Here is a 26,015-nt window from a genome sequence, read left to right on the forward strand (position 1 = left end):
CAGCTGTGTTGGCCTGGGAGAGTTTCCCAGTTCCTGTCTGCATTAGGCAGAGTTAACTCCCTGAAGTATTTACGGCTCCCTAGTATGCTATTATGACAGTGTGTGTGTGTGTGTGTGTGTGTGTGTGTGTGTGTGTGTGTGTGTGTGTGTGCGTGTGTGTGCGTGTGTGCGTGTGTGTATTGTGTGCGCTCGCGCACAATGCATCGTAAAAAGTGAGTTATTTTATCCACTTGTAACTCACTGAGTGTACAAATGTAACCAAGTGGACCCTTGAGTGAAGACTTGATGAGGCAGAGGTCGTGCGGGGAGATAAGCAGGGTCATGACAGTAGTGGTGAAAGGAGGCCAGCGGAACCCAATAATGGGGCTAATTTGTGGCCCTGCACGCTGTTTAGAACTGTTTTTGAAGTGAGAAAGTTTATGGCCGACTCTCACCCACCAGCTTCCTTCTCTCTAGGTTCTCTTTCAAAGACCTGTCGTTTTCCACCCTGTTTTCTGTTGGCCTCACACGGCCATGTAGTGTAGTGCATGATTTGAATGGATTGATCATCAAGCTGCAACTTTACGCACCTCGGCTGTTTCTACAGAGCTGTCTGTGACTGTGTGTGTGTGTGTGTGCCTGTGCCATGTCTGTCTGTCTGTCTATCCGCGTGCGTGCCATGTCTGTCTGTCTGTCTATCCGTCTGTCCACATCTCCGGAGTTCATCTCGCAAACTGGACCAATCCGTGCCGAACCTTTTTATGCACAGTAGGCCCAGAAGTACCTCCACAATTCTTTCCTCAATATAATGGATCAATGTCAAAGGTGTTATTATCACATTTGGAGTCATGTGTCATATAGATAGACGACATGTTTAGATTTTTTGTTATCAGTAACCTTTGTCACAGTATGCATCTGTTTATCCCCTTTTAGTATATCATTGCTGTTGGGTGGAAACCTCACATGTCCAAAACTGTTTCTTGTCAGGATTCAAATCTCGAAATAGCAAAAACGTTTTTGCTACGCTATGCGTATGCATACACTGGTATGGTGAAGTAGAATTCATATACGAAAAAACATAAAAAGTTTAAATATGGACATAAGAGGTTTCCGCCCGGCAGCAACGATATAGTACAGCTTATGATAATGAATGTATTGTGTATATACTGTATTGGTTGGTTCCCAGGTTTCTGTGTCTGTGTCTGCCAATGAGTCCATGCCAGGAGACCCAGTGAGCCTTCACCTCCGAGCAGCCAAGGGTTCTTGTGTATGTGTGGCGACGGTGGACAAGAGTCTCTACCTCCTAAAACCTGACTTCCAGCTTAGTCCAGACAAGGTTGGTTATTCTACTAACAAAACAGATATTGCTGAATTCAGTTTTAACTGCAAAACTTCTTAAACTGGGCCATGAGCTCTGGAGATGTCCAGCAGTTAGGCTATATTAAAATTGCCTAGTGGGAGTAGTGGCAATTGCCTCATGAGGACATTTTCAGGTCCCCATGAGGGAGAGGTCTGGATTTCGAAGGATATTATGAATACAAACGTGTGTGTGCGTGTGCGTGTGTGTGTGTGTGTGTTTCCGTCATTGGGCAGGTGTTCAAAGAGCTTGCAGACTTTGACGTGTCGGACGCGTTTGGCGTTCCCAAAGACGACGGACACTTCTGGTGGCCTGGGCTGTCGTCCAGGCGACGGAGACGGTCTTCCGTGTTCCCCTGGCACTGGGACATCACTAAAGACGCCCGCTTTGCATTCACGGTGAGAGACAAACGTCCTCTGAACGTCTGAAGCCCGTGTCAGTTAGTCAGCAATATAGTATAGTAGAAATAGACATTGTGAGGACAATGTTCTTGGTCCTCATGAGACTCGAGAAATGGTTGTTTGAATGTATAATAGTCACACCCATTGTGAAGTGAGCGGTGGGGCCAAACGCATTTCAATATAGGAGCAGTTCTGAGAAATTACATCCCTGATCTCATTAGTTGCGACCGAAGGTCACAGTTAACTATGGAATCGTGCATTTCCCGTCAGTGTGTGTGTGGTTGGTTGGTTGGTCAAGCACGTGACATCACGTGACATCATCAGGGATGGAGCACATGGCATCATCAGGGATGGAGCATGTGACATCACGTGACATCATCAGGGATGGACATCCCTTATGTCATCAATATTAAGCCCATATATGGAGATCCCTGATGTCATCAATATTGGCCAGCAACTCTACATCTGACCTCAAACCCTTAGATCTCCATATATCTTCAATGTCTCCCTTTTGACTGATACCTGTCCATTCACAATTTCACACTCTAGACGGGCCGCCCCGAAGTTACTAGAAAAACTAAAGTTTTTAACAGGCCCGAAAATTAAGATCTTACCCCCCATACCAAAGCACCAGCGATTGCCCAGTAGTCTGCTGTCACCCAGGCGGATGCATGAACGCGACCTCACCCTTTAGGGAGCTTTAGGGCGAGGAAGGTCTTTCGACCTTCCTCAGGCATGTCGAAAGACCCACACGTTGCACTTTGACATTAAATAAAAAGCTCTTGAACCAGCAAGTGGCAGTGTGCGGGTCTCCCTCCTTCTCCTACACGTTTGCTGCTTTATCGCCTACGCACCTGCTGTTAAGTAAGTTGTGTGTGTGTGTGTGTGTGTGTGTGTGTGTGTGTGTGTGTGTGGGTGTGTGGGTGTGTGGGTGGGTGGGTGTGTGGGTGGGTGGGTGGGTGTGCGCGTGCTATAGGAAACAGGCCTGGTGGTGATGACAGACATGGTGAGTCTGAACCACCGGCAGAGTGGTGGAATGTACACAGACGAGGCCGTCCCTGCCTTCCAGCCACACACCTCCACCTTGGTGGCTGCCATGCACCCTCGCCCTGCGCCAAGGTAGTACCATGTGTTTTTACATAGAACCCTCGCCCTGTGACCATGTACCGTGTGTTTTTACATAGAGCCCCTGTCCTGTGACCAGGTACCATGTGTATTTACATACAGTGACGATATGTCCGGATGGAATGTTGAGATTTGGTTTACTAAATGTTGTATCCTCTGTTATTCATATGTCAAGTCATACCTTTTGAACCTTGCATCTGTACCGTGAAACTTGCTATGCTTCACAAAAGTTTAAGTTGGGGGCGTGTCGACAGCAGCTAAATTAAGCAAATCAAAAACAGATAATAAATATGCATGATGAAATAACCCTGATCAATAGTTGTTTTACAGAGGTTAAATCAGGTCTGTGAACCACGAAGTGGAAAAAGGCAGAGGGAAAACAAGACAAAAAGAATTAGGGCTCTGGGGTTGCTAGTATAGTTTGGGCCTTTGTTCCTTCATGCCACAAATAGCTTTCATTCTAGGGATGAACATTAAACACATGGTGCGACTTAGAGGATGTCGGTGTGGATTACGGAATAATACATTTTCCAATTATGGTGTTCTCTTTATTGTGAGCCGAGCTCGCAGCTGATGGCCTTTTATTGATGTCAGCTTGTGTTTCTTCGGTTGCAGGGCAGAGAAGCGCAGGCGGACTTTCTTCCCTGAGACGTGGATATGGCACTGCGTCAACGTCAGGTATATGAGTTTCCTTTGTGCGTGTGCACACACACACACACACACACACACACACACACACACACACACACACGCGTGCTTGTTGTATTTGTGAATTTCTGAAATGCATGAATGCGCGCACGCCTCTACTTGCAGTGCATTCTCGTGTTTTTGTCTACGTCGTACATATGTGTGTGCTTTCTTATGTCTTTCACATAAGGTCCTTAACCAATTAAACTCTATATTAGCTGACCGGGGTCCCTCAATACCAAATCATGTAACCGAAAATGGTAAATGGTGCATTTATATAGCACTTTATCCAAAGCGCTTTACATAGATTGTGTATTACTTTCATCCATTCACACACACTTTCTTACACTGATGGCAGAGGAAACCATGCACGGCACCAACCTGCACATCGGGAGCAATTAGGGGTTCAGCGTCTTGTTCAAGGACACTACTAACTCTGGGGGAGCCCGGGTTCGAACTGGGAACCTCACGGTTCCCATCTGGCTGTTCCACCTGCCACTCTACCCTGGAGCCACTGACGCCTGTCACAATGCGTTGCAGCACCACATGTTGCCAGCTTATACAGTAGATCTGCTATTTTCACCCAATGTTCACCCCAGAATAGGGACGCTAGGTGTAAATCGCTCTGGATTAAGAGCGTCTGCTAAATGCCAATTGTAAATTGTAAATTGTAGGTTGCAAGTGGTTAAAGGATAGTTCACCCCCAAAGAATGACTCTTTTTCTATCAATTATACATCCCATCACTTGAATTCATTGAGATTGTCTTGTTTTTGTTGCATTCCTAAGCCAATAATTTGATGACCGACGGAGTCTCCTACTGACTGATGACCCGCCATCAAATTATTGGATCTGGAATGTGTCAAATCTCTTTCATTGGAGAAACCTGGAGAGGAGAGGACAGGACAGGAGAGGAGAGAGGGTTTCGTTAGATCTGAAAAAGACAAGCCGTTTTAATAGCAAGACTGGATATATATTCCAGATATCTGTAGTTCAGTTCTTCCTAGTCATAATTAACGTTTCAGATATCCACAATGACATTCCTCTTATCCACAACTAGGGGTGGGTCCCGAAACTCGGGACCAAGTATGTACCGAACCGAACGTGCCTGGGTACCGGGTACCCATTACAATAATCCAATTTCGGTTCTCTCTATCGGTTCTCACAGACACACGGTCACACGCTATTTATTTATATTCTACCCTTTTAATAGAAGCGCAGGGAACAGAGCTGATCTACAAGCCTACACTGCGTTGCATCTGCGACGCGTTGTGGGCTTGTGGCTTGCAGAGGCGGGGCTATTTCTCTGCATGGAGTTGTCGAGGAGTGTAGAGACAGAGAGACGCGCGGTGCAGAGAAGCATTGAAGCAACATCATTATTAAAGTTTCTTAAACGTAATTTTCAAGTGAAGTTTATGGGAGGAAACTTTTAAGAGAGGGGACAGGAGTCTTGTGCCCTGCTGCCTGAGTTGCCTCACTGCATGATCATGCATGTGCGCTGCACAGCATTGAATCAACATCAACCCACCTCGGATGCGTGTGTGTGTGTCTGTGTCTGTGATCACGGCGTAGGGTCCAGACTCCAGAGGCTCAATTAGTTTAGACTCTAAATTAATTAAACTAAACTCTAATTAACTTTAGAGCTTGCAGTCGAACTGTCGAAGAGAGGTGTATGTGTATTGAGCTTTTAGTTTCAGATATCCATAACTGCATTCGGGATATATAAAATCCACATTCTGGATATATACAATTGAATTCTTACTAGTTGAAACTACCATTTCATATATCCAAAATTAAAAAAACATTCCAGACATCCATAATTATATTTTGTACAAAAATACATTGTGACTAGTAGAAATCTAACTATGGATGGACACATTTCATATTATGACTAGTACAAATGTAGTTTTGTATATCTGAAATGGCAGTTTGTCCTAGTAAGAATTGCATTGTAGATATCTGAAATGGTATATTCTACTAGTAAGAATTCAATTATGGATATCCAGAATGTAGTTACGGATATCTGAAACTAAATGCTCCATACACATGAATGGCAAAGGAAGAATGAGGTTATGGATATATGAAATGACAGTTGTTGATAGGAGGAATGATATCTGATAGATATCTGAAACGTTAATGTTTACTAGGAAGATCTGAATTCTATATCTTGAAATACAATTTCTACTAGTAAGAATGTTACTATGAATATCTTTAATTACAATTATGACTAGTGAGAATGCGGTTTTGATAGGAGAAACATGGTTTTGGATGTCTTAAACAAATGATGGATAGGAGGGTGGTTCAATTAAAAGTTAAAACAGCTTGCCATAATATGAGAGGTGGTGGAGAAAGTTTGGAGGAGAGGGGAAGGAAGGGAGAGGAGAGAAAGAGAGAGAAGTGAAAGAGAGAGAAGGAATGAATGGAGAGGAGAGAAAGAGAGAGAAGGGAGAGAAAGAGAGAGAAGGAAGGAGAGGAGAGAAAGAGAGAAGGAAGGAAGGGAGAGGAGAGAAAGAGAGAGAGAAGGAAGGAAGGGAGAGGAGAGAAAGAGAGAGAGAGAAGGAAGGAAGGGAGAGGAGAGAAAGAGAGAGAGAGAAGGAAGGAAGGGAGAGGAGAGAAAGAGAGAGAGAGAAGCGGATAGATTCAAAGCTGCACCGAGGTGCTGTAAATTTTGTAAAAGACACCGAGATGAAAGGAGGAGCGGTGGGAAGGAAAGTGAGGAGTAGCGTTTGGGAGGAGAGGTATGGCAGGAAGCACGGAGGTGTGAGTGAGCCTTATGTGTAAAGTGGCATATTCCGTTCCAGCGGCGTTCAGCATTCCCTCCCAGTGGTGTGTGAATGTGCCTCATTTAAACTGGCCTATCTTGGAAGAGCCTCACTTTCTCAACAGCTCCCTCCATTCATTTTCAGCCAATATAAATGAAATGCCCATAGATTTCCATAATGTTTGATACCCTTGGACAACACTTTTGCACTGCCTAATTTCCGATGCAGTCCAAAAGCTTTGATTTCACTTATTGAGTGTGGGGGTTATTGGGGGGGGGGGGGGGGGGGGGGGGTGTTTGATCAAAAGGACGAGGGTGTGCATGCAATTTTTCACGTTTTATTATGCCCTGTGAAAGTCTGCCAAGACCAACATGAAATATATGTTGCCAATGATGATCTCAGCCTCGCTTTATTCACGGAGACAGATTGGGTCAACACCTGCCTGTTCTTCGCACCTATCCATTATAAAGTGTTTATAATGGTTATATTGGCACAGGTGTTGGTGTTGACACAGGTGTTTCCTATATAAAAACTCAACTGGAACTGTTTTGTCAATCCGCTCTCTAAGTTGTCTATGGCCTCTTCCTTGCCATTGCTAGTGCCGAATAGAAGAATGGAGTCTTGCGTCTCTCCGTATCATACTGTAACTTAGACATTTATCTCTGCGTGTTGATTTTGACAGCACATTTTGATTTAGTTTTCTTCTTGTCTTGTCTTGTCCGTTTTAGTCATATTTTAGTCATTGAAAGGGTTTAGTTTTAGTCGACTAAATATCATAAGGTTTTAGTCAACTAAATCTATGGTTGATTTTGTCTACATAAAAATATTTCGGCAGGCCTGCCCTTGATGCCGTCGTAATGCCTGATTTTACACTTGGTCGTGTGATGAAAATAAACAATCTACAAGCTATGTGAGCTTGTAGCTTTGCTATTTTCAGAGCGCAACGCCCGAGCGCAACCAAACGTAAAATGATTTGTTTTTTAGTTCTACTGGATCTCTTCTCCACTATTAAATGATCAATATATTTAGTCTTTGTTTTAGTCATCATAGTTTAATTTAGCTTTCGTCAGTGAAACAAGGTAGCCGGCGGAACATTTTTCGTCATATAGTTTCAGTCGACGGAATGAACACTGTAAATCTCTGGCAGCTCTGAAACGGGCGAAGCGGAGCTGCGGCTGGACGTGCCGGACTCCATCACCACCTGGGTGACGGAGGCCGTGGCTATGTCGGAGGAGGCGGGGCTGGGCTTGGCCAGGAGGGTGGAGCTTCGCACCTTCAAGGCATTCTTCGTGGACTTCACGTTGCCGTACAGCGTGATCCGAGGGGAGCAGACCAAGGTCCCTCTCACCGTCTACAACTACATGAGCACTTGTGCTGAGGTGAGGACACAGGGCCTATCATATCTATTATACTATACTAACTTACTATGACAGCAAGGGCTGAATGTCTGTGTGTGTGTGTGTGTGTGTGTGTGTCACGCTGTTACACCACCCGCCCGCCACCAGAGGGCGCAGCTGTAGCACACACACACACACACACACACACACACACACACACACACACACACACACACACACACACACACACACACACACAGGGCGCAGCTGTAGCACACACACACACACACACACACAACCACACACACACGAGCTGCGTTCGCTTCCCGCGTTTGCGCGTCTTACTTGTACTATACTTATACTAACTGTCTACAACTAGTGGTGGGAAAAAAAGTACTAAATTGTTTGCCTACCTTAGTTTCTAGTTTTGAACCTTTTAAGTTAACTTTTTAACTAGTTTATTTCTCTAATAAAACTGTTTTTATTTTGTTCTGTAAAGCGACTTTGGGTACCTTGAAAAGTGCTATATAAATTCTATGTATTATTATTATTATTATTACTTAAGTAGAAGTATCAATACTGCAATGTAGAAACACTCCATTACAAGTAAAAGTGCATACCGGTAATTCAAAATGAACTTGAGTAAAAGTACAAAAGTATTGGTATCAAAATACACTTAAAGTACCAAATGTACCAAAAGTACTATCATTTTTATATACTGTATTTCTTTGGAAAATAACCAATCTACAAGCTGCATCGCAACACATTGTGAGCTTTGTATGAATTTGGAACAATATATTGCATGACAACTTGGGTGCTGAGTTCTATCTAAGGACTAGCTAGTTGCTATCTTAGCTAGTTGCCCCTGTTGATGATTTAGTGCAGTTGTTCTCAACCGTTTCAGGCCGTGGCCCCCCAAAATAATCCTATTTAACTGGGAACACCCCACCCTGACGAAGGTAAAGAAATACCTTATATGCATTGTGAGGGTTCACAAGTCCACATTAAACACAGCTCGTGCATCGTACTTTTGAACGGGGAAACCATGAGGTAAGTCGAGAAAGCGTGTTTCTCAGCTTAGTTCAAGACCTTTAAGTTGTGCTCTGGCCCTACGCTTCACAGCCATGACATCATGGGGTTCACAGATGAGCCCTCGGCTGTTAAATGGGCTGTGCGTGCGCTGACCGAAATGTCATGTTAGGTGATTATGCGAGCCAGCGTAGCCCGCCCTTTGATGTCCACCCCGGCAACATGTGATTCCTATATTTTCCGCTAAGTTATTTACGACTTTTGGCGCGTGTATAAAGAACAGCGGAGAGAGATCCGACTGCGTGTATTGAGCCGCTCTGTGAACACGGGATGATGAGCGGAACCTAATCCTTCAGGGAGCTCAAGAAGAATGAGTCAGTCGGCATGGAAAAAATTCACAATGTGATTTAGAAATTACCCCCAAATGCTTGTAAGATCTTTGACGAGGTCACGCTATATGAGGCAGAGGAGTGCCTGGGCAGTTATGACGGCATCCTGTCAGAGAATATCCTTTCTGCTGGCGGTGATCTAGTTTCTCTCATCTCTTGCCCACTTGTCTCCTCTCCTCTCCTCTCCTCTCCTCTCCTCTCCTCTCCTCTCCTCTCCTCTCCTCTCCTCTCCTCTCCTCTCCTCTCCTCTCCTCTCCTCTCCTCTCCTCTCCTCTCCTCTCCTCTCCTCTCCTCTCCTCTCCTTTAGGTCCATGTTAAAGTCACTGTTCCCAAGGGTATCAAGTTTGTTGGCCACCCTGGGAAGCACCATCTGACCAGGAAGAAGTGTGTGGCTCCTGGAGAAGCCACGCCCACATCCATAGTGCTGTCCTTCACAGAACTGGGCGCCGCCAACATCACAGGTACCAGCAGGGCAAACCTCCAGAGGCCGGTTTTAGTTTTGTTCCAAAATGAAAGATCAACTTTCAGATCACACTAGTTGTGTAAAGTGATTATACTGTCTATGGGTGTTGTAGGCCCTTGAGTTCAGTCAATGATTTTACTTAATGAATTTGATCACAGCGTTCGATCAATCTTTTAGCATATTATTGGCAGGCTTACCACTAAAGTTCTCAAGTGTGGGCCACGAGAATAACGCAACATTATTTGAATTCTTAAGTGGCACGTCCCGTTTCAAAACAGTGGAAGCCTTTCATCAGGTGTGCCGTCCACTCTGTAATGCTTTTGTGAAAAGGGCAAGCCTTTGGCTCAGGAGTGCTGCTCTGGCCAAGGAGCCGAGCTGTGTGTGATCTGCTCTCCCACCCTAAGGTCTGAGTTGCACACAGTCCCTTCCACAGTGCGTTTGAGAACAAAACAGGGCCAGCAGTGGGGGAGCATTCAGAGCCTTGCTGTGACACTCAGTGGCATGTTGATGAGTTTGCGGGTCACTGGCGGTCAATGGGCCCCCTGCGGTCCCCTGGCCCCTGGTCTTTCCCTCTCACTACACACACACAAAGAGACGCCACTGGCACAGCGCCACGCTCTCCAAAGTGCAAGGGAATGTGGAGTCCTCTTAAGAGCATGTTTGTATTGTGTAATGTGTACGTTCCTGACAGATGTACAGAGCGCAGTGCCCGTCATAATCATGCTGTGTGGTTATGATTGCTTCAGCTTTGCAAGCAGTCACAATGTTGTCTTGAAATACCTCCATTCTTTATAGCTGTAATGCATTATGCTCATAATGTCCCTGTTGTCCCAACATTTCTTTTGACACAATAAATATAATTTAAATTGGCATTGGCATCTTTGCGCTTCAAGCTAGTGGAACATACTGTGTGGCCAAAACAGTAATGCCCCAACAAAAGAAGTAACAAACCATGTCCCTTGGATGGTTGTGTGCCTGTGTGGTTCAGAAAAGCAGCAAGAGTAGTGTTGGGTAAACATGAAAAGAAAAGCCATTTTATCCGTTTTATCTTCGTTTGCGTCAACAGCCCGTGCCATTGCCTACAGTGAACCAAGCTGCTGTTCTGACGGGTTCCAGACTGGCAAAACAGGCAACGACGTGGACGACAGAAGGACCCCCACCGGTCTGGACTATGTCCGCAGGAGTGTGCTGGTGGAGGTGAGGAAAGTCTGGAGGCTACAGAATGGAGAACGCTCACTTAGGTTTTTATTGAAGTTATATTCTATTGAAGGATTATTACACCATGTGCTTTAGGACATGGAAACGCAGTCTACATAGTTATTCAAGAAGGAAAACAAAGCAAGAATGCATTCAGATAACACTCACTTCTAACAATCTTACTTATTAACATAACAACACTAATGGATTTTGGTTGATTTTAATCTATCAATTTCTTTCTTTCTTATCCTCTCTCTTTGTCACTATATGTTTGGTCTGTCTGTCTGTCTGTCACTTTCTCACACGCTCTCTCTCGCTCTCTCTCTCTCTCTCTCTCTCTCTCTCTCTCTCTCTCTCTCTCTCTCTCTCTCTCTTTCTCTATGGCTGCAGCCAGAAGGCCTACCCAGGGAATACACCTATAGTGTCTTCTTCTGTCCTAATGGTCAGTATAGTCTCTTTTCATTCTTATTGTTATTCAGCATTGTTTTTTGTCAGGTGAAACCTGACATACAACTGGCCTGTTTTTATTAGCGACCTAGTCATGATTGACTGCCCCCTAAGCCAATGGTATAGTCATAAACGCTGCCTAAGTCAATGGGAGTCTGCATCACTCGTGCAGCCAATCACGTAGTAGCGACATAGTCATGATTGGCTGCCTCCTAAGCCCTGCCCCTGCACCACGGAAGTCTGGCAACGCCACACCGCAGCCACTCTAAGACCGCAGCTCGAAGCGACAACAGCTGCTAATGTTATGAGCTAACTACATGGACAGCAGGAAAGCCACAACAAAACGCTAACGTCGGAAACGAACGCAAACAACGGCCACGAGGTTGTGACACACAAACATACACGTTACATAAACATTTAATAAATAATACAAATATGGGGGGGGGGGGGGGGGCAGATGCACAACGGACACCATGCTTGTTTCACCTGACAAATATGACTATGTCATCATTTCTTGTTTTTATTATTAATGGGTTATTTGGACACTTACAGTAATAATCTATCGTATCACTTAAATCATAGTTTTCCTTGATTTCTTTCTCCTGCATATTTAGGATTGCTGAGCACACTTAAATATAATTGTACTGCTATCACCTTGAACTTTTGTTGTACAATGTATATTACAATTCAGATCCAGCACTATTGCTAGAACTCTAGCCCTGGTTATGCCAAAGTAACGATTTAGTGGGTTCCAGGGGGTACCCAGCCAAATGGGTTAATATATCAGAATCTGTGTAGAATTAAGCAATATTACACGAGAGGGTGCGGTGCTTCAGTGATGCTTGCAGAACTCGACTCCGTCTCGTTCCTGAACGCATCACTGTTGTAAATCACACCCTCAAGTGTAATATTGCAATTCTACAACAGTTACACATAACTAAGAAAATCGCTGATTTTCTTTTTTTTAATGACACATGTAGTCACTACGACCACAAATGTCCCAAGAAACTAACTAGCCTAGCCACCGAGTTTGCTAGCGCTCTGGGAGAACAGAGCAGCTGAATTATTTGTTTTGATTAGGTGGTGAATGGTGCTGGTTTAACCCACGGCTAGAAGCCGTTTCAACCAATCAGATTGCTTCCTCGAAACGACCTGTTGTAGGATTCTGAATATTTAGCGGAATATTTAACACTGTCTCGAGAGACTAGGGGGTCCCTGGCTCAAAATACTTTCGGATGAGGGTCCTCGACCAATTCAATGCGGGGGTCCCTGATAAAAGTTTGAGAACCACTTCATTTTGCATTGTCAGAGCGGATCCACATCTCTACTCCCAACAAGTATGAATACCAGTATGTAAAGAAGCCTGGCAAGATGAGCCACTTCCAGGTGGCAGTGAAGACCCACAACGATGCCCACTTCGCCCTCTCTGCAAGGTTCGGACATTTTCATTGTTTTTCTTTCTTATTTGTTTACTTTTGATTGCTTGTACAGTGTGTTCATTTATTTTTGATTTTATTCTGTTTTTATATTATATATTATATATTAGTTTTAGTTATAGCTCTTATCTTTTTGCTATTTTTGCTATTTTTAACGTTTTTGTAAGCCTTGTTTTTGAGCAGCGCCAGCCACTCCAACATTTGACCGAGTGTGTTTGGGTGTCTATTTCAGCACACTGTGTCTGGTAGTCTATTTCAGCACACTGTGTCTGGTAGTCTATTTCAGCACACTGTGTCTGGTAGTTTATTCCAGCACACTGTGTCTGGTAGTCTATTCCAGCACACTGTGTCTGGTAGTCTATTCCAGCACACTGTGTCTGGTAGTCTATTCCAGCACACTGTGTCTGGTAGTCTATTCCAGCACACTGTGTCTGGTAGTCTATTCCAGCACAGTGTGTCTGGTAGTCTATTCCAGCACAGTGTGTCTGGTAGTCTATTCCAGCACAGTGTGTCTGGTAGTCTATTCCAGCACAGTGTGTCTGGTAGTCTATTTCAGCACACTGTGTCTGGTAGTCTATTCCAGCACACTGTGTCTGGTAGTCTATTCCAGCACAGAGCATGTGAGCGGAGCGCGGAGCGAGCGAGGAGCGGAGCTGGGGGATTTTGACGTGAGCGCGGAGCGGGTTTGTAAAATGTGTCAGATTGACTTCCGGAGCGAGAACTGTCCTCCGCTCAATGCACACGGCACGGCTAATTTACATCATGCTCCAAAAAAGACCGCATGTTGCAGCAACATGCGGTCTTTTTTGGAGCATGATGTAAATGAAGGTGAGCGCTGAGCGAGCGAGGAGCGGCGTGGGGGGAGATGAACGTGAGCGCGGAGCGAGCGTAACAAAAGCCGCCGAGAGCGAAGAGCGGAATTATCGGCCGCTCCGCTCACATGCTCTGTTCCAGCACAGTGTGTCTGGTAGTCTATTCCAGCACAGTGTGTCTGGTAGTCTATTCCAACACACTGTGTCTGGTAGTCTATTCCAACACAGTGTGTCTGGTAGTCTATTCCAACACAGTGTGTCTGGTAGTCTATTCCAGCACACAGTGTCTGGTAGTCTATTTCAGCACACTGTGTCTGGTAGTCTATTTCAGCACACTGTGTCTGGTAGTCTATTCCAGCACACTGTGTCTGGTAGTCTATTCCAGCACACTGTGTCTGGTAGTCTATTCCAGCACACTGTGTCTGGTAGTCTATTTCAGCACACTGTGTCTGGTAGTCTATTCCAGCACACTGTGTCTGGTAGTCTATTCCAGCACAGTGTGTCTGGTAGTCTATTCCAGCACACTGTGTCTGGTAGTCTATTCCAGCACACTGTGTCTGGTCTATTTCAGTCACGTAACGACTACGTAATCCAAGGCACCGCTCACTTCACACTGGGTGTGATGTTTTTGTATTATTATTTCCGTTAACTAACTTTTCTATTTTGTTATTTTTCATGAATGATTAACCCTGCCTCTGCCTCTGCCAGTCCCCATGACAGTGCTGAGCTGCTGGAGATCGTGCTGGGCGGCAGGCAGAACAGCCGCTCCTGGATCTCCGTGGGGAAGATGGGCGAGCCCCTGGTGACCACCCCGACGCCGGGCATCCTGTCCTGGGACGAGTTCCGCAGCTTCTGGATCAGCTGGAAAGGGGGCGTGGTGCAGGTAAAAACCAAGCTCAATGAGGAGATGGTGTCGTTATCTTAATACCAGGGGGTCATCGTCATATTGGCTTGTGGTGGACATATTTTTTGCCACGGACATACAGAACAATAATAAATAATACGAGAAACACATAAATAGATAGCCCTGAATAACAGGTCTGTTCCATTTGAACAGAGTTACAGGGGTCCTTGCAAATAAAACATTTGAGAACCACTAGTACTAGACTACTAGTGGACTCCTAATGTGCCAGAGTGTCATAATAAATAATTGCCATACTTATTCTGGATACTTGACATTCAGTAAGTGGGTGTTATGATCAAAATAAGAACATTATAATGGTGTGTTCATTGAACTCTGCACTGTGGCCGTTACAGGTCAAATCTTTACACCTTTAGAGTTCAATCAACACTTGACTTTACTGTGTACAGGGTGGTTTAGAGAATCACACACACACACACACACACACACACACACACACACACACACACACACACACACACACACACACACACACACAAACATTTTTGAATAACGAAAACGAAGAACTACAGATTTTAGAAGGTATTTGTAGAATGGGCCTCGGGTCAGAGAGTGCACAAACGACACTGTCGGGATCCACACCTGGAGTCACGGTGGATAAGGGAAGTGCGGCGCCATGTGGTCGAAAACGAACGCACAGCATATGGACGGAGGGAAGGTCCGGCATTAGGGAGGGTTTTTGGCTTAGCGGCTGGATGTTCATTCACTCTTTAGGAGGGGAAAGTGAGAGAGACTGGGCAGGCCACAGGGTCTGTGTGTTAAGAGGACTGGCGCCACTTTTACTGGCGTGCCTGCCTGTGAGGTCACGCTTAACGGGGCTGATGTCAGCGAGGACACTTACTGATCCGTGGCCTGGTGTTCGCATGGCGCTCGCTGGCGGCCACTCTGGCCCCAGCATTAGCCTCGCACCATTCACCAAAGGGACTAATTAAAAGCCCGCTCTTGAGCACCGTATATTACGGCCCAATAGGATTCATTTATTTTCTTAGGGGACTGATTGCGTTATTTTTTCTTTTTTTTCTGGGGCTGGACAGGGCTGGGTCGTGCATGGTCTTTGGTTTAATGTGATTACCAAATGAAACCCTAAATACACGAGAGGAAATGCGCTCTGAATGGGCCTGTGTACTGTGCATGTGTGTGTGAGTGAATCAGAGTAGCGTCGCCAACACTTGGCAGATGGACATTATTAGTGCCCCATGCAGTATGGGGCAATCCAAAAACGGCACCAGTTGCTCTTTAACCACATGAACCCTAGCATCCCTATTCTAGGGTTAGTTAGTTTAGTTAGCCTGCCTGTGCATGAGGTTATAGATCGGCTATTTTCGGCAAAGAGATTTGGTGTAGAGGGAAAAAAAGGGCAGACCAAGTATAGAGCATTCATTTACTACGTATAGAGGTTTTAAGTGGTTAAGCAGGTCCAGTTCTTTATATTTTATTGTTTCACACTTTCACAGTCACAGGTCATTTCTCCTGAAGCATGAAGACACTGGAGCAGCTGGGTCATATAAAAAAGGCTTAAATGTCCAAGCCGCTCCAGTGTCCTCTCCTTTTTTGCTGCTGTAATGTCCCGTTTTTGTCTGTGGTTGCACCGGATCTGCCTTGTTTTGGTATTCCTCTTCTTTGCATGAAGAGACATAAATGTATGATCAAAGGGAAGCTACCAACGCGCCTCGAGCCTGAAACGGCTAGTCCGGTGCATCACAGGAACAGGCACAATAGTTGCAGAAGAAGACACTGAAGCAGCTCAGACAGTTTAAGCCTTTTTATCCAGGTGCTAGTATAAATAATAAATGACGTTTTATCTTCCTCAGAGTCATATACATTTATGTTTGTGTCTGTAGAGAAAGTAAATACTACAATGCACCATAAAATGACTGAATTATGTTTATGTCACAGAAGTCTTCTTCCCCCCTCATTAAATGAATTTCTGTTTTCAAAAGTGTCTAACCTTATGTGTGCATTTTTGCTATAGGTTGGCCATGGTGTGCAACCATCCAACGAGTCCCTGATTCTCCAGTGGGCGGGGCCCCTTCCTGGCCAGGTTGGACTCTTTGTGGTATATGTTCACTCATGACCTTCATTTCCCCTTGAAGACCCATCCATCAATAATGCTGTCACTCTTTCATGTTGTACAGGTTCGCCACATAGGCTTCTCCACTGGCTGGGGTTCAGTCGGGGAGTTTAAGATCTGGAGGAAGGAGGACTCTGATGAAAACCACAACGAGGCATTCACCCTAGGGGTCCCTCACAACGTGGTACCAGGATCGGAGAGGGCCACTGCATCCATGATCGGTACAATAGTGTTTGTGAATGAGTGTACAGAAGAGGTCATAGTTATGCTATCCTCCCAATCCTTTACATTAGAGTTGCAGTGTTTTTCTTTTTTTTCTTTTCTTTTTGTCTTAAATGTGTTTTTAACTGTGTTCCTGTGTCCCTGTGCGTGCGCGTGTTTGTGTGCGCGTGTTTGTGTGCGTGCGTGCGTGACGTGCGTTTACATTCGTGACAACAGGTGATGTAATGGGGCCAACCCTCAACAACCTAGACAAGCTGCTCAGACTGCCGTTCGGCTGTGGGGAGCAGAACATGATCCACTTTGCCCCCAACGTCTTTGTCCTGAAGTACCTGCAGAAGACCAGACAGCTGAGCCCAGAGGTGGAGAACGAGGCCACCGACTACCTGCTGCAAGGTAGCTAGAGCCCTGCCACGATATAAGCTTACCGTAGTTTTGTACGTTGTCTGTTTTGTATTTGTCTATGGAGATAAGATTACTCTAATAGACCCCAGCCCCCCCCCCCCCAGGTGTGATAGCCTTGCCCTGTCTATCAACCGGGCCTTCCCTGTGTATTTTTGGTTTCTTCCTGAAAGCTGAAAGCCTTTGAGTCAAAAGGCCCAATTGAAATACACTGCTTTAGTGATACACTATCAGCCCCTTATTATCATACAGCTGTGGCGTGGCTTAAGTTCAGGTGGGTGGTCCTAAGGTGAAGACCAGGTATCTTTGGTGTGTAATCAGGAGGATCTTTGGGCTGCAGTCACACATAAGAGACGCGTGTCTTCTCTGTGTCTCGTGTCTCCTTTGTGTAGCACTTGTCTTAGAGTATATATGAATAGAGACGGCACCGGATTTCTCCTCCCATCCACTTGCATTAAGTTGCTCAAAAGCGCATGAGGCGATTTCACTCCTCCTTCCGGGTAGGAACAGAGTGCATTCTGGGATGGATTGGGCCCAAACACATGAACGCGCTGCCGTTGACTATCATTGCACGCAAACAGCGTTCACGTGTCATCATGAACGTGCACAATGATAGTCAACGGACCAGCGCGTTCATGTGTTTGGGCCAGCACTGCAATACCAAATTCGACCACTATGTCCATTTTGCCTCAGGGATTCCTCTGGGTGCCGTCTCTATTCATATACTCTAGTCTAAGGTGTAGCACAGTGGTTCCCAAAGTGACAAATAGCCAGGGGGTCCGTGAAATAATTCTGATTTTCTTTTCTCCAAAAATGTTTTTTTCTTTCTTTTTTTGCCAGTGAATTATGGTATGTGTGATATGTGAGCTTACCATAAGCACAGTAATCTTTAATCATATTCCATCATTCAAGGGCCTTTGGATAGAAATTAAACAGACTCCATGCAGTCACTTTCAGCTAGAGTGCTGCAGAGGCTGAGTGTCAGTGACTGTGACCAGCTGATGGTCATTAGCGCTTAATTGATGCATCAAGGAAGTCAATTATGTTTCTGCACTGTCAAATAGGTCTACATCTATTCTAAGATAGCATCTTAAATAAATGTTGTGAAAATGCGTTGAGACTTTCATTGAAAGGTTTTAATACAAATAGTTCCAATCGCATCTAAATGTAAGGTTGCAAATATGCTTATCGGTGTTGCGAGGATGAGGGGGTACCTGGGAAAAAAAACTTTTTGATTTTGTTTGATGGCTGTGTTCTGCCCGCCTCCCCCTTACCTAGCCTGGCCTAGCCAGCGTGCTTTCTGGTCTAGAGGGGCGTGCATGGAGCAAGCGCTGGAGAAATATTGGGTCACCGATCGCTCTGATTACGCTTTTGCATAACAAAACATAATTTTAACACTTTCTGTAGTGGGAATGTGACACTGGCTTTAAAGTGGTTGCAACGCCCAGGAATTGAGCTTTTGGTCTACAGGTCAGCTAGATCAGTGATTCTCAACCTGTGGGTCGGGGGCCTCACTGGTAGGCCGTGAGAATATTGCAAGTGGACCCCCAAACAATTGGAAAAACACTAACATTGTAATCATAATGTAACATTAATGTGTAAAAGGTTCTGTAAAGAAAACATCATGCTATTTTGTCTCTAAAGCCTTGAAAAATGAGTTTTCATTGTAGGAACTTGAAGTGTGCTGTGTCCGTTCCACTGATCCAAGCTGATCATTATATTGTGTCACTGCACCTTCAGCGAATGGTCTTGCTTACACTCACTGTTAACATACAGCACTTCCTGTTCCAAATATCAGTGAGAAACTTACAGCATAGCAGAAGTAACGAGGAGACTCGTTATGTGTCAGGACTTTCAAAATTTCAAAACTACCATCCGCATCAGGAATCCAAGATGTGGTAATAATAATAATAATAATACTTACTTTCATTTCGGGAAGTGAGAACATTCCCTAATTGCTGGCAAGTGATACACCTTTACTGGAAAATGATGGATTCAAGTTTATCTTGGATTTTGGACTTTGTTTGTAGAATTGTAGATGTCTTGACAGAGGACCCTGTGGCTTGGCTGGGTTTGACTGTTTTTTTGGAACACATCCCTGGACACTGCTACTGGGATCCCCGCCCAACCCAGTCTCCTCTCTGTGCTCTGACTTACCCAGCCTGGGTCCCACCCCTTCGCCTGTGTTTTCCCATGCCCAGGTCAAGCATGTCTTCTTGAACAACCATGCAGCTACACTCACTGGAAATCTTCATTAGCCTTTCCCTGTTTAAAGTGGCTTTAAAGCTCCACTCCGGGACTGTTTGAACTCCGTCGGGAGAGGGAGACAATTGACATAAAAAGTGTAGGTAGCTATAACATTAAAGTCTGTTGGGTGTTCTTTGATGCAAGGTCTGGCTTCACACTTATAATTTAGTAAAGGAAGTGGGCAATCTGAGCCTTCACAAACCATAAAAGAAAGGTTAAAGCAATCTACAATCTACAACCACAAGGTTCCCGGTTCGATCCCGGGCTTGGAGAGTTGTTTGTGACACAAGGACAGCTGTAGTTGGAGGTGAGATATGTTGTCTTTGTGGTTAAAACCTGGTGAGGTTCAGAGGTTGTCCTAACAGGTATTTAGGGTTACAGGCAGAACTGTTGCTGTTTCTTTAACTCTGATGCCTGGTGTCATAGCAGCTAGAGGTTTCCACTAATGGATGAATACATTTATATATGTAGCAGGATCTCATTGTATTCACTCATTCTGTTAGGATTTCTTCACTGGTCTTAACAATAATAAAATGTGAATCTAGTTACCAACCAAAAGCTAATAATTTACTCAGTTAAAATGTCAAAAGAGGTTCTTCTGACTCATTTAGATTCATTTAGAAGTGGAGAAACGTTTTGAAGCCTGACCTTACTTTTCTGCCATACTTGCTCAGCATCCCTGGTCTCTTTCCCAACCTTTCTCTCAGGATATCAGAGACAGCTGACCTACAAAAGGCAGGACGGATCCTACAGTGCCTTTGGAGAGAGGGATTCCTCGGGCAGTATGTGGTAAGTGTGGTAAAGTATATGTCTCCATTAAGACCAGAAAAACAGTTTTCTGAAAAACATTTTTCTATGTCAGTGGTTCTCAAACCTTTTCATGTGGAGCCCCACAATTATATATATTTGGCCGCTGACCCCCATCTCAAAATATATCGTTCCAGGGAACCCCCAGAAGCAAATATTTGAGTTAAAACCGTTAACTGTGAAAGAATATATATTAAAAGATTTGCACACATTTTCAATAGCAGATCTACAAGCTTGCTATTTTTCAACAGTTACGTTTAAAATAATGGTTAAAGTGGTTAAAAGCTAAGGTGACACTGATGCGTTCCGGGTCTCAATGGGTCAAGATCTGAGGCAGATTCTACAAATGCCTTCTAAACCTGCAGTAGTTCTTTCAAGATTTTTCTAAAATGTTCAGAAATAAGTTAGATGTACAAGCTCTACATGTCCTGATGTTTTCTCTGCCTGTGTGGCACTGTACCTGATCAATGTGCAGTACTTACGAGGGCAAATACTTATCAGCAGAGTACATTATCACTGTGATCGGTGGAGTGGAGTCTTCAGTTTGGAAGCATTGCTTGCCAATACAATAACATTTTTATCAGCATCACTGTGCGTTGTGCTCAAATTAATACATTCCTGTTGCTGAGTTTAAAATCAGGTAGTTTTTCCTCTGAGTGTTTATTTTATGTTTACTATCCCTGGGGCCGGCAGGCAGCCATAACTATCTCATAATGTTTAGAAAAGTGAAATGAGACTCTCAATGAGGGGCCCCAGTGTTCCATGCCTCGCACATTCAGGCTCGATCGCAGCATGCATACCTCTGGTTGATTTATTAGCCGAGGTGGGTATTATGATATTTAATAGAGCTGATACTGTGAAACAGCAGGTTACATAAACCGCAGAGAATCATAAAGAAACGGCATAATTGGATCCCCGAGGTAGGCTAGGCTCCGCCGATTTATTTGCAGTTAAAGGGGGTTCATAGTCACGGTGCTGAATGGACCCCATGCTGCTTTGGCCCCATGAACCGGGACTTACTGCTACCAGGGTAGACTGCGTTTTAAGAGTCTGGAGCCACTTCCTTAGCGAAACAACTCCCGTTACCTATTTCCCAGAAATTTCCCAGAAAGCAGAAGTGGGATGTATCTCATCTAAATAGACTGCCTGTCCGGGAGTAACTGGGAACGTTAGTCTAGAGCTCTAACACACAGATGGTTATGAGAGGATATGAGGATGTGAGGTTGGGTTTTCCCTGTAAGCCTGAGGCAACAGGTTTGGAGTTTGTGGGCACAACTCAACACAACAACACAGATGTCTGAACCTTCTGTAAACCCGGGACAAACACTTTATAATTCCATCCAGCTCGCGGCTTTTGTTTTCGGGTTCCAGAGTTCACTGCGGGAGCAGCACATTTATTGCCAGCTTAAAAGTACTCTTAATGCAGTGTTGATGTATCCCAGCTTGTAAAAATGTATCTGAGCGGAAATTGTCTAATGAAAAGATTGAGCTTAACAGGCAGTAATGTTTTGGTCCACAGTAGTGCTGGATTCCTCTAACACCGCACCGCTGCTGTTCCCGTCAGCAACTCAATTAGGGATACACAGATGAGGATGGACCAATGGGGTTACTCTGTTCTGGGACTTGCACTTAAGCTCCTTAATAATACGCACTTCCTTCCTAGTTATATGTAACCATATACTTAATTGTACAATGGCTGTTGTTAATCTGACAATTTTTGACAATTTATTATATGCCCAAAATCGGGTTGCTGGATTGAAAGTGGTTAAGGGCAACACTGCAGAATCTAAATCATCTTTATTGTCGCATAAAAACGTGTGTGAAATTAGTTTTTGTGCATAGTTCCCATTGTGTTATTTTTCCAAGAAAAAAGAAGGAAAGAAGAAAGTTTGAGCGCTATCTACCACAATAAAGTGCAGGTTTCAGATTTTTAGAAGCTTGTTTCACAAACGGCACACTTGTTGGGTCTTTCTTAGCTTATTTTCAGGCTGTACAGCCGTACAACCAAGGGGTTTCTTTTTCCACAAGAAACTTACGCATAGTACCTGAGATTATATATGCAGTATATATACACACACGCACACACGCACGCAAACACATAAGGTGCAACATTTGTCAAGGTGCGTACTGCGTATACTGTAGTCCGCGGGTGGGTCAAGAAGAGATAAAGTCCAAGTTAACTATAGTCCCTGGTATAATCAGGTTCAGGAAGAGCAAAAAGAAGGTCTAAGGCCAGCCTAACGGCATTGCCTGTCATCAGGCCGCTGAGCAAGGAGTATCATCAGGCCGCTGAGCAAGAATCATGCCTTTCTCAGTATCCTGTTGGCAGACTCATGCCATGCTCCAGCAATCTGACGGCTGTCGGGTGGAAACTGTTCCTTAGTCTGGTGGTGGTGCTGCTCTTGATACTGCGGTAGGCCCCCTTGCCCTGCCGCTGGGGCGTTGTGAGGGGTTGGACAGTTTGTGAATTGGGTAGTGCTTGTCCTTGATGATGCGCTGGGCTTTGGCTACGCACGCTTGTCGTACAGTCCCCGTGTGTGGTGTGTGAGTCCCATTTGAGATCCTCTTGGATGTGTACTCTGAGGAACTTGAACTCGCTGACCCTTTCCACTGCAGCACCATCAATGAGGATCTCTCCTCTGCCTCCTGAATGAAGTCTACGATGAGCTCCTTGGAGGGAGTGGTTGTTCTCCCGACACCAGAGTACCAGTGTGTTCATCTCGTCGCTGTAGTCGTCAACGATTCGGCCTATCACTGCTGTGTTGTCTGCGTACTTTACGATGGTGTTGGCACCATGTGTGGCTCTACAGTCATACGTGTACAGTGAGTAAAGGAGAGGGATCAGCACGCATCCCTGGGGTGACAGGAAGTCTTGTATCAATTCACACATGCTTGGGTGTAACTGTTACTCTAGGTCTCTGAGCTTTGTGCCAAGTTTTGCTGGGACAATGGTGTTGAATGCTGAGCTATAGTCCACAAACAGCATACTTACATATTTGTCTTTATGCTGCTTGTTGTTGATCTGTTTGCTTTGAGGACCCAGTCTGGTATCTCTTCGGGTCCTGCTGCCTTCTGGATGTTGACCCGTGTGAATGTTTTGCATACGTCGTCCCTTGAGATGATGAGCCCTGCTCGGCTGCTGCGTGTGGAGATGGTCTCGAACCGACCGTAGTAGGTGTTCAGCTCATTGGGGAGAGAGTCAGGCGGGTTTATTTCACTTCTGTTTGTTGTTTTACCGTCTGTTATGATGTGTACGTACCGCCTGCCACGTGCTCGTGATGTTGCCACGGTTGAATTGGTCTTCCATCTTTTTTGAGTAGGCCTTTTTTGCCTTCCTGTTGACGGCGTTTAGGGCCGCTCGCATTGCGCTGCGCTTTGCCATGTTTTTTTTTTTTTAAGATATTGTTTTGCGGCTTACGCCTTTTATTGGTTTTTGAAGGGACAGACAGTAGGCTGACAGGAAACGGGAGAGAGATGGGGAATGACATGCAGTAAAGGCCGTGTCGGGCTCGGGAGTCGAACCCGCGGCACACTGTGCCTGGATTACCAGTCGGGTGCCCAGACGGTTACGCCACCGCCTGGGCCGCTTTGCCATGTTTCCGGATCTGAAACCGGTGTCCTGTTCGTGCAGTTGTGCACATATACTCCGCTGGTTTGTGATTTGGATAGATCCGAACTGTCTTTTTTGGAACTATGTCGTCTATGCTCGTGCTGATAAAACCAGTGACGGAGTCTGAGAATTTGTTGACGTTAATTCCCTGCAGCGTACATAAACATCCCCCAGTCAGTCTGGTAAAAACAAGATTGTAGCATGGTCTGTGTCCTCAACAACAAACTGCTCCCTTTTAAGCACATGTACACGCACGCAAGCTACATTTGCTCTCTACCACCGGCCCCTGAGCTGTGAACAGGATGCGTTTGTAGGAAGAGGTTTGTCATCAGCACTTGGACTGATCTTCACCGGGCCTCGGAGCCCTTGTTCTGACATGGCATGCATGCATACCTGCCGCTATTATTAAAGCTCTTTGATTCCGTCTGGATACAATGAGAGCCATATGCTGCTGTACACTGCGGAACACATAAACACATGTGTGCGTGCGTGCGTGCACACACACACACACACACACACACACACACACACACACACACACACACACACACACACACACACACACTTCTTTCAACTATCTCATCTATCCGCCCCAACCTCCAATTTGTACAGCATGCTTCCTAATTCACTGGCCTGGGATGGGTATTAGTGCAGCCTGACTAGGGGCTACACTCGCTTGACCAGGCTAGTTAGACGAGCACAAAACTCCCATAAAGTAAGTCTTCAGTTGTTCAAGCTTTATGTCTCGTGTTACCTTAGCACCCTGAGCAACGGCAGAAAAATCGGAGGTTTTCTAGACAAAACCGAACACTAGCTTTTTTTTTTCTTCTCTCTTTTCGGCAAGTGGGACTGAACTCTGCATTTTCTTCTCCTAGTCTTGTTGGCTGGACATGTTGAGGCTGGCATGGCATTTCTCTCTGCCAGAGATTGATCTGACAGTGTTAGTAGGGATAGGGGGTGGGAGGAGGGGGGCAGTTTGAATACCAGAGATGGAGAGAGCTGATACGTGCCGCTGTATAAAACTATCCATTCCCCCAGTCCTCTGCCAAGCTGGCACGCGGTCGGATTCTAGCAGGAATTCAGTGTTTTTCTTAGACCTTGGACAAGGGGCCTGTGATATCATTAGCAAGGTGATTATTTGTAGAAGGTGCTCTGATATACTCCTAAACATTAACTCACAGATCTCTAGGGGTGCCTGGTGGTGGCTCAGCCAGTTAGTGCACATACACTGATAGTGAGTGCGGAGGACCTGGGTTTAAATCCAACTCCGTCTTGTCCTGCATGTCTCCCTCTCTGTTCCTCTCTCCTATCTCAATTCAATTCAATTCAATTCAAAGGAGCTTTATTACAGAGCTGTGTTACATTAACATTTTGAGTAATACTATCGTGTGAGACTATAAAAAGATTGTGCATGGTCCGGACGGTTTGCTCAACCGTCTGGGCACCTAGACTGCCAAGCCAGCCAGACGGCATGCCACGGGCTCGACTCCTGAGCCGACGGCCTTCACTCCCCATCTCTCTCCCCCTTTTCTGTCTGACTACTGTTCCCTATCAAAGGCATAAACAGCCCAAAACACAAATCTTTAAAAAAAGAAGATTGCATTTTCTGTCAGAGATAGTTATACATCCATAGAGGAGACGTTATAGCTTTATCTCTCTCTACACCAGTGGTGGAAAGTAACCAACTGCATTTGCTTTTAAAAGTACTATACTTTTTGAGGTACCATTTTGAGGTATTTCTATGGAGTATATCCAATTTCCAATACTTTTACTTCAATTCTATATCTCAAATCCAATTACCGTATTGTACTTTTTATTCCACTACATTTATTTGGAAACTTTAGTTACTAGTTATGTTTTGATTATTGTTATAAAAGCATACATTACCCATTTCAGCCCTATACATTACACACTATTCAGCCATTTGAAAATAGCCGCTCACGATGCGACGCATTGTGAGCTTGTAGATGTGAGCTTTTCAAAAGATTTGTATACATTTGAAAACTTGAAATGAGACATTCTGCATAATGAGTACTGTCTACTTTTGGTATACTTTGAAGTACATTTTTTGATACCGACATTTTAGCACTTCTGCTCTACACTGATATGACCTATCTGACATAAAGCATAAAATGTAAAAAATATATGAAGGTCTGATTATATTCATGAAAATATTAATGGTAATGAATCAACAGAATAATTTGCCAAAGCGAATGATCGGTTTGAGAACCATCTTAGCATAGGACCTTAATCTATTTGGACTGGATGACTCGTTGCATTCTGAATGTTAACAATTGAAATGTAACAATTATATTGTA

At 44.8% G+C, this 26,015-nt stretch overlaps 1 protein-coding gene across 1 annotated transcript in view; it reads left to right on the forward strand.

Annotated features, from left to right (window-relative positions):
- Positions 1 to 26,015, forward strand: part of cpamd8 (C3 and PZP like alpha-2-macroglobulin domain containing 8) — an 84,358-nt gene that overhangs the window by 22,452 nt on the left and 35,891 nt on the right. Inside the window, exons 16-29 of the mRNA XM_083767994.1 lie at positions 1,166 to 1,315; positions 1,573 to 1,734; positions 2,714 to 2,856; positions 3,478 to 3,540; positions 7,457 to 7,688; positions 9,372 to 9,525; positions 10,594 to 10,724; positions 11,115 to 11,166; positions 12,481 to 12,604; positions 14,128 to 14,302; positions 16,314 to 16,382; positions 16,477 to 16,633; positions 16,851 to 17,027; positions 19,988 to 20,069. Of these exons, the coding sequence (XP_083624120.1) occupies positions 1,166 to 1,315; positions 1,573 to 1,734; positions 2,714 to 2,856; positions 3,478 to 3,540; positions 7,457 to 7,688; positions 9,372 to 9,525; positions 10,594 to 10,724; positions 11,115 to 11,166; positions 12,481 to 12,604; positions 14,128 to 14,302; positions 16,314 to 16,382; positions 16,477 to 16,633; positions 16,851 to 17,027; positions 19,988 to 20,069 (1,871 nt within the window). The remainder of the gene's footprint in view (positions 1 to 1,165; positions 1,316 to 1,572; positions 1,735 to 2,713; positions 2,857 to 3,477; positions 3,541 to 7,456; positions 7,689 to 9,371; positions 9,526 to 10,593; positions 10,725 to 11,114; positions 11,167 to 12,480; positions 12,605 to 14,127; positions 14,303 to 16,313; positions 16,383 to 16,476; positions 16,634 to 16,850; positions 17,028 to 19,987; positions 20,070 to 26,015) is intronic.

The sequence above is a fragment of the Protomyctophum parallelum genome (assembly GCF_964188405.1).
Source record: "Protomyctophum parallelum genome assembly, chromosome: 6".
Taxonomy (NCBI): Eukaryota; Metazoa; Chordata; class Actinopteri; order Myctophiformes; family Myctophidae; genus Protomyctophum; species Protomyctophum parallelum.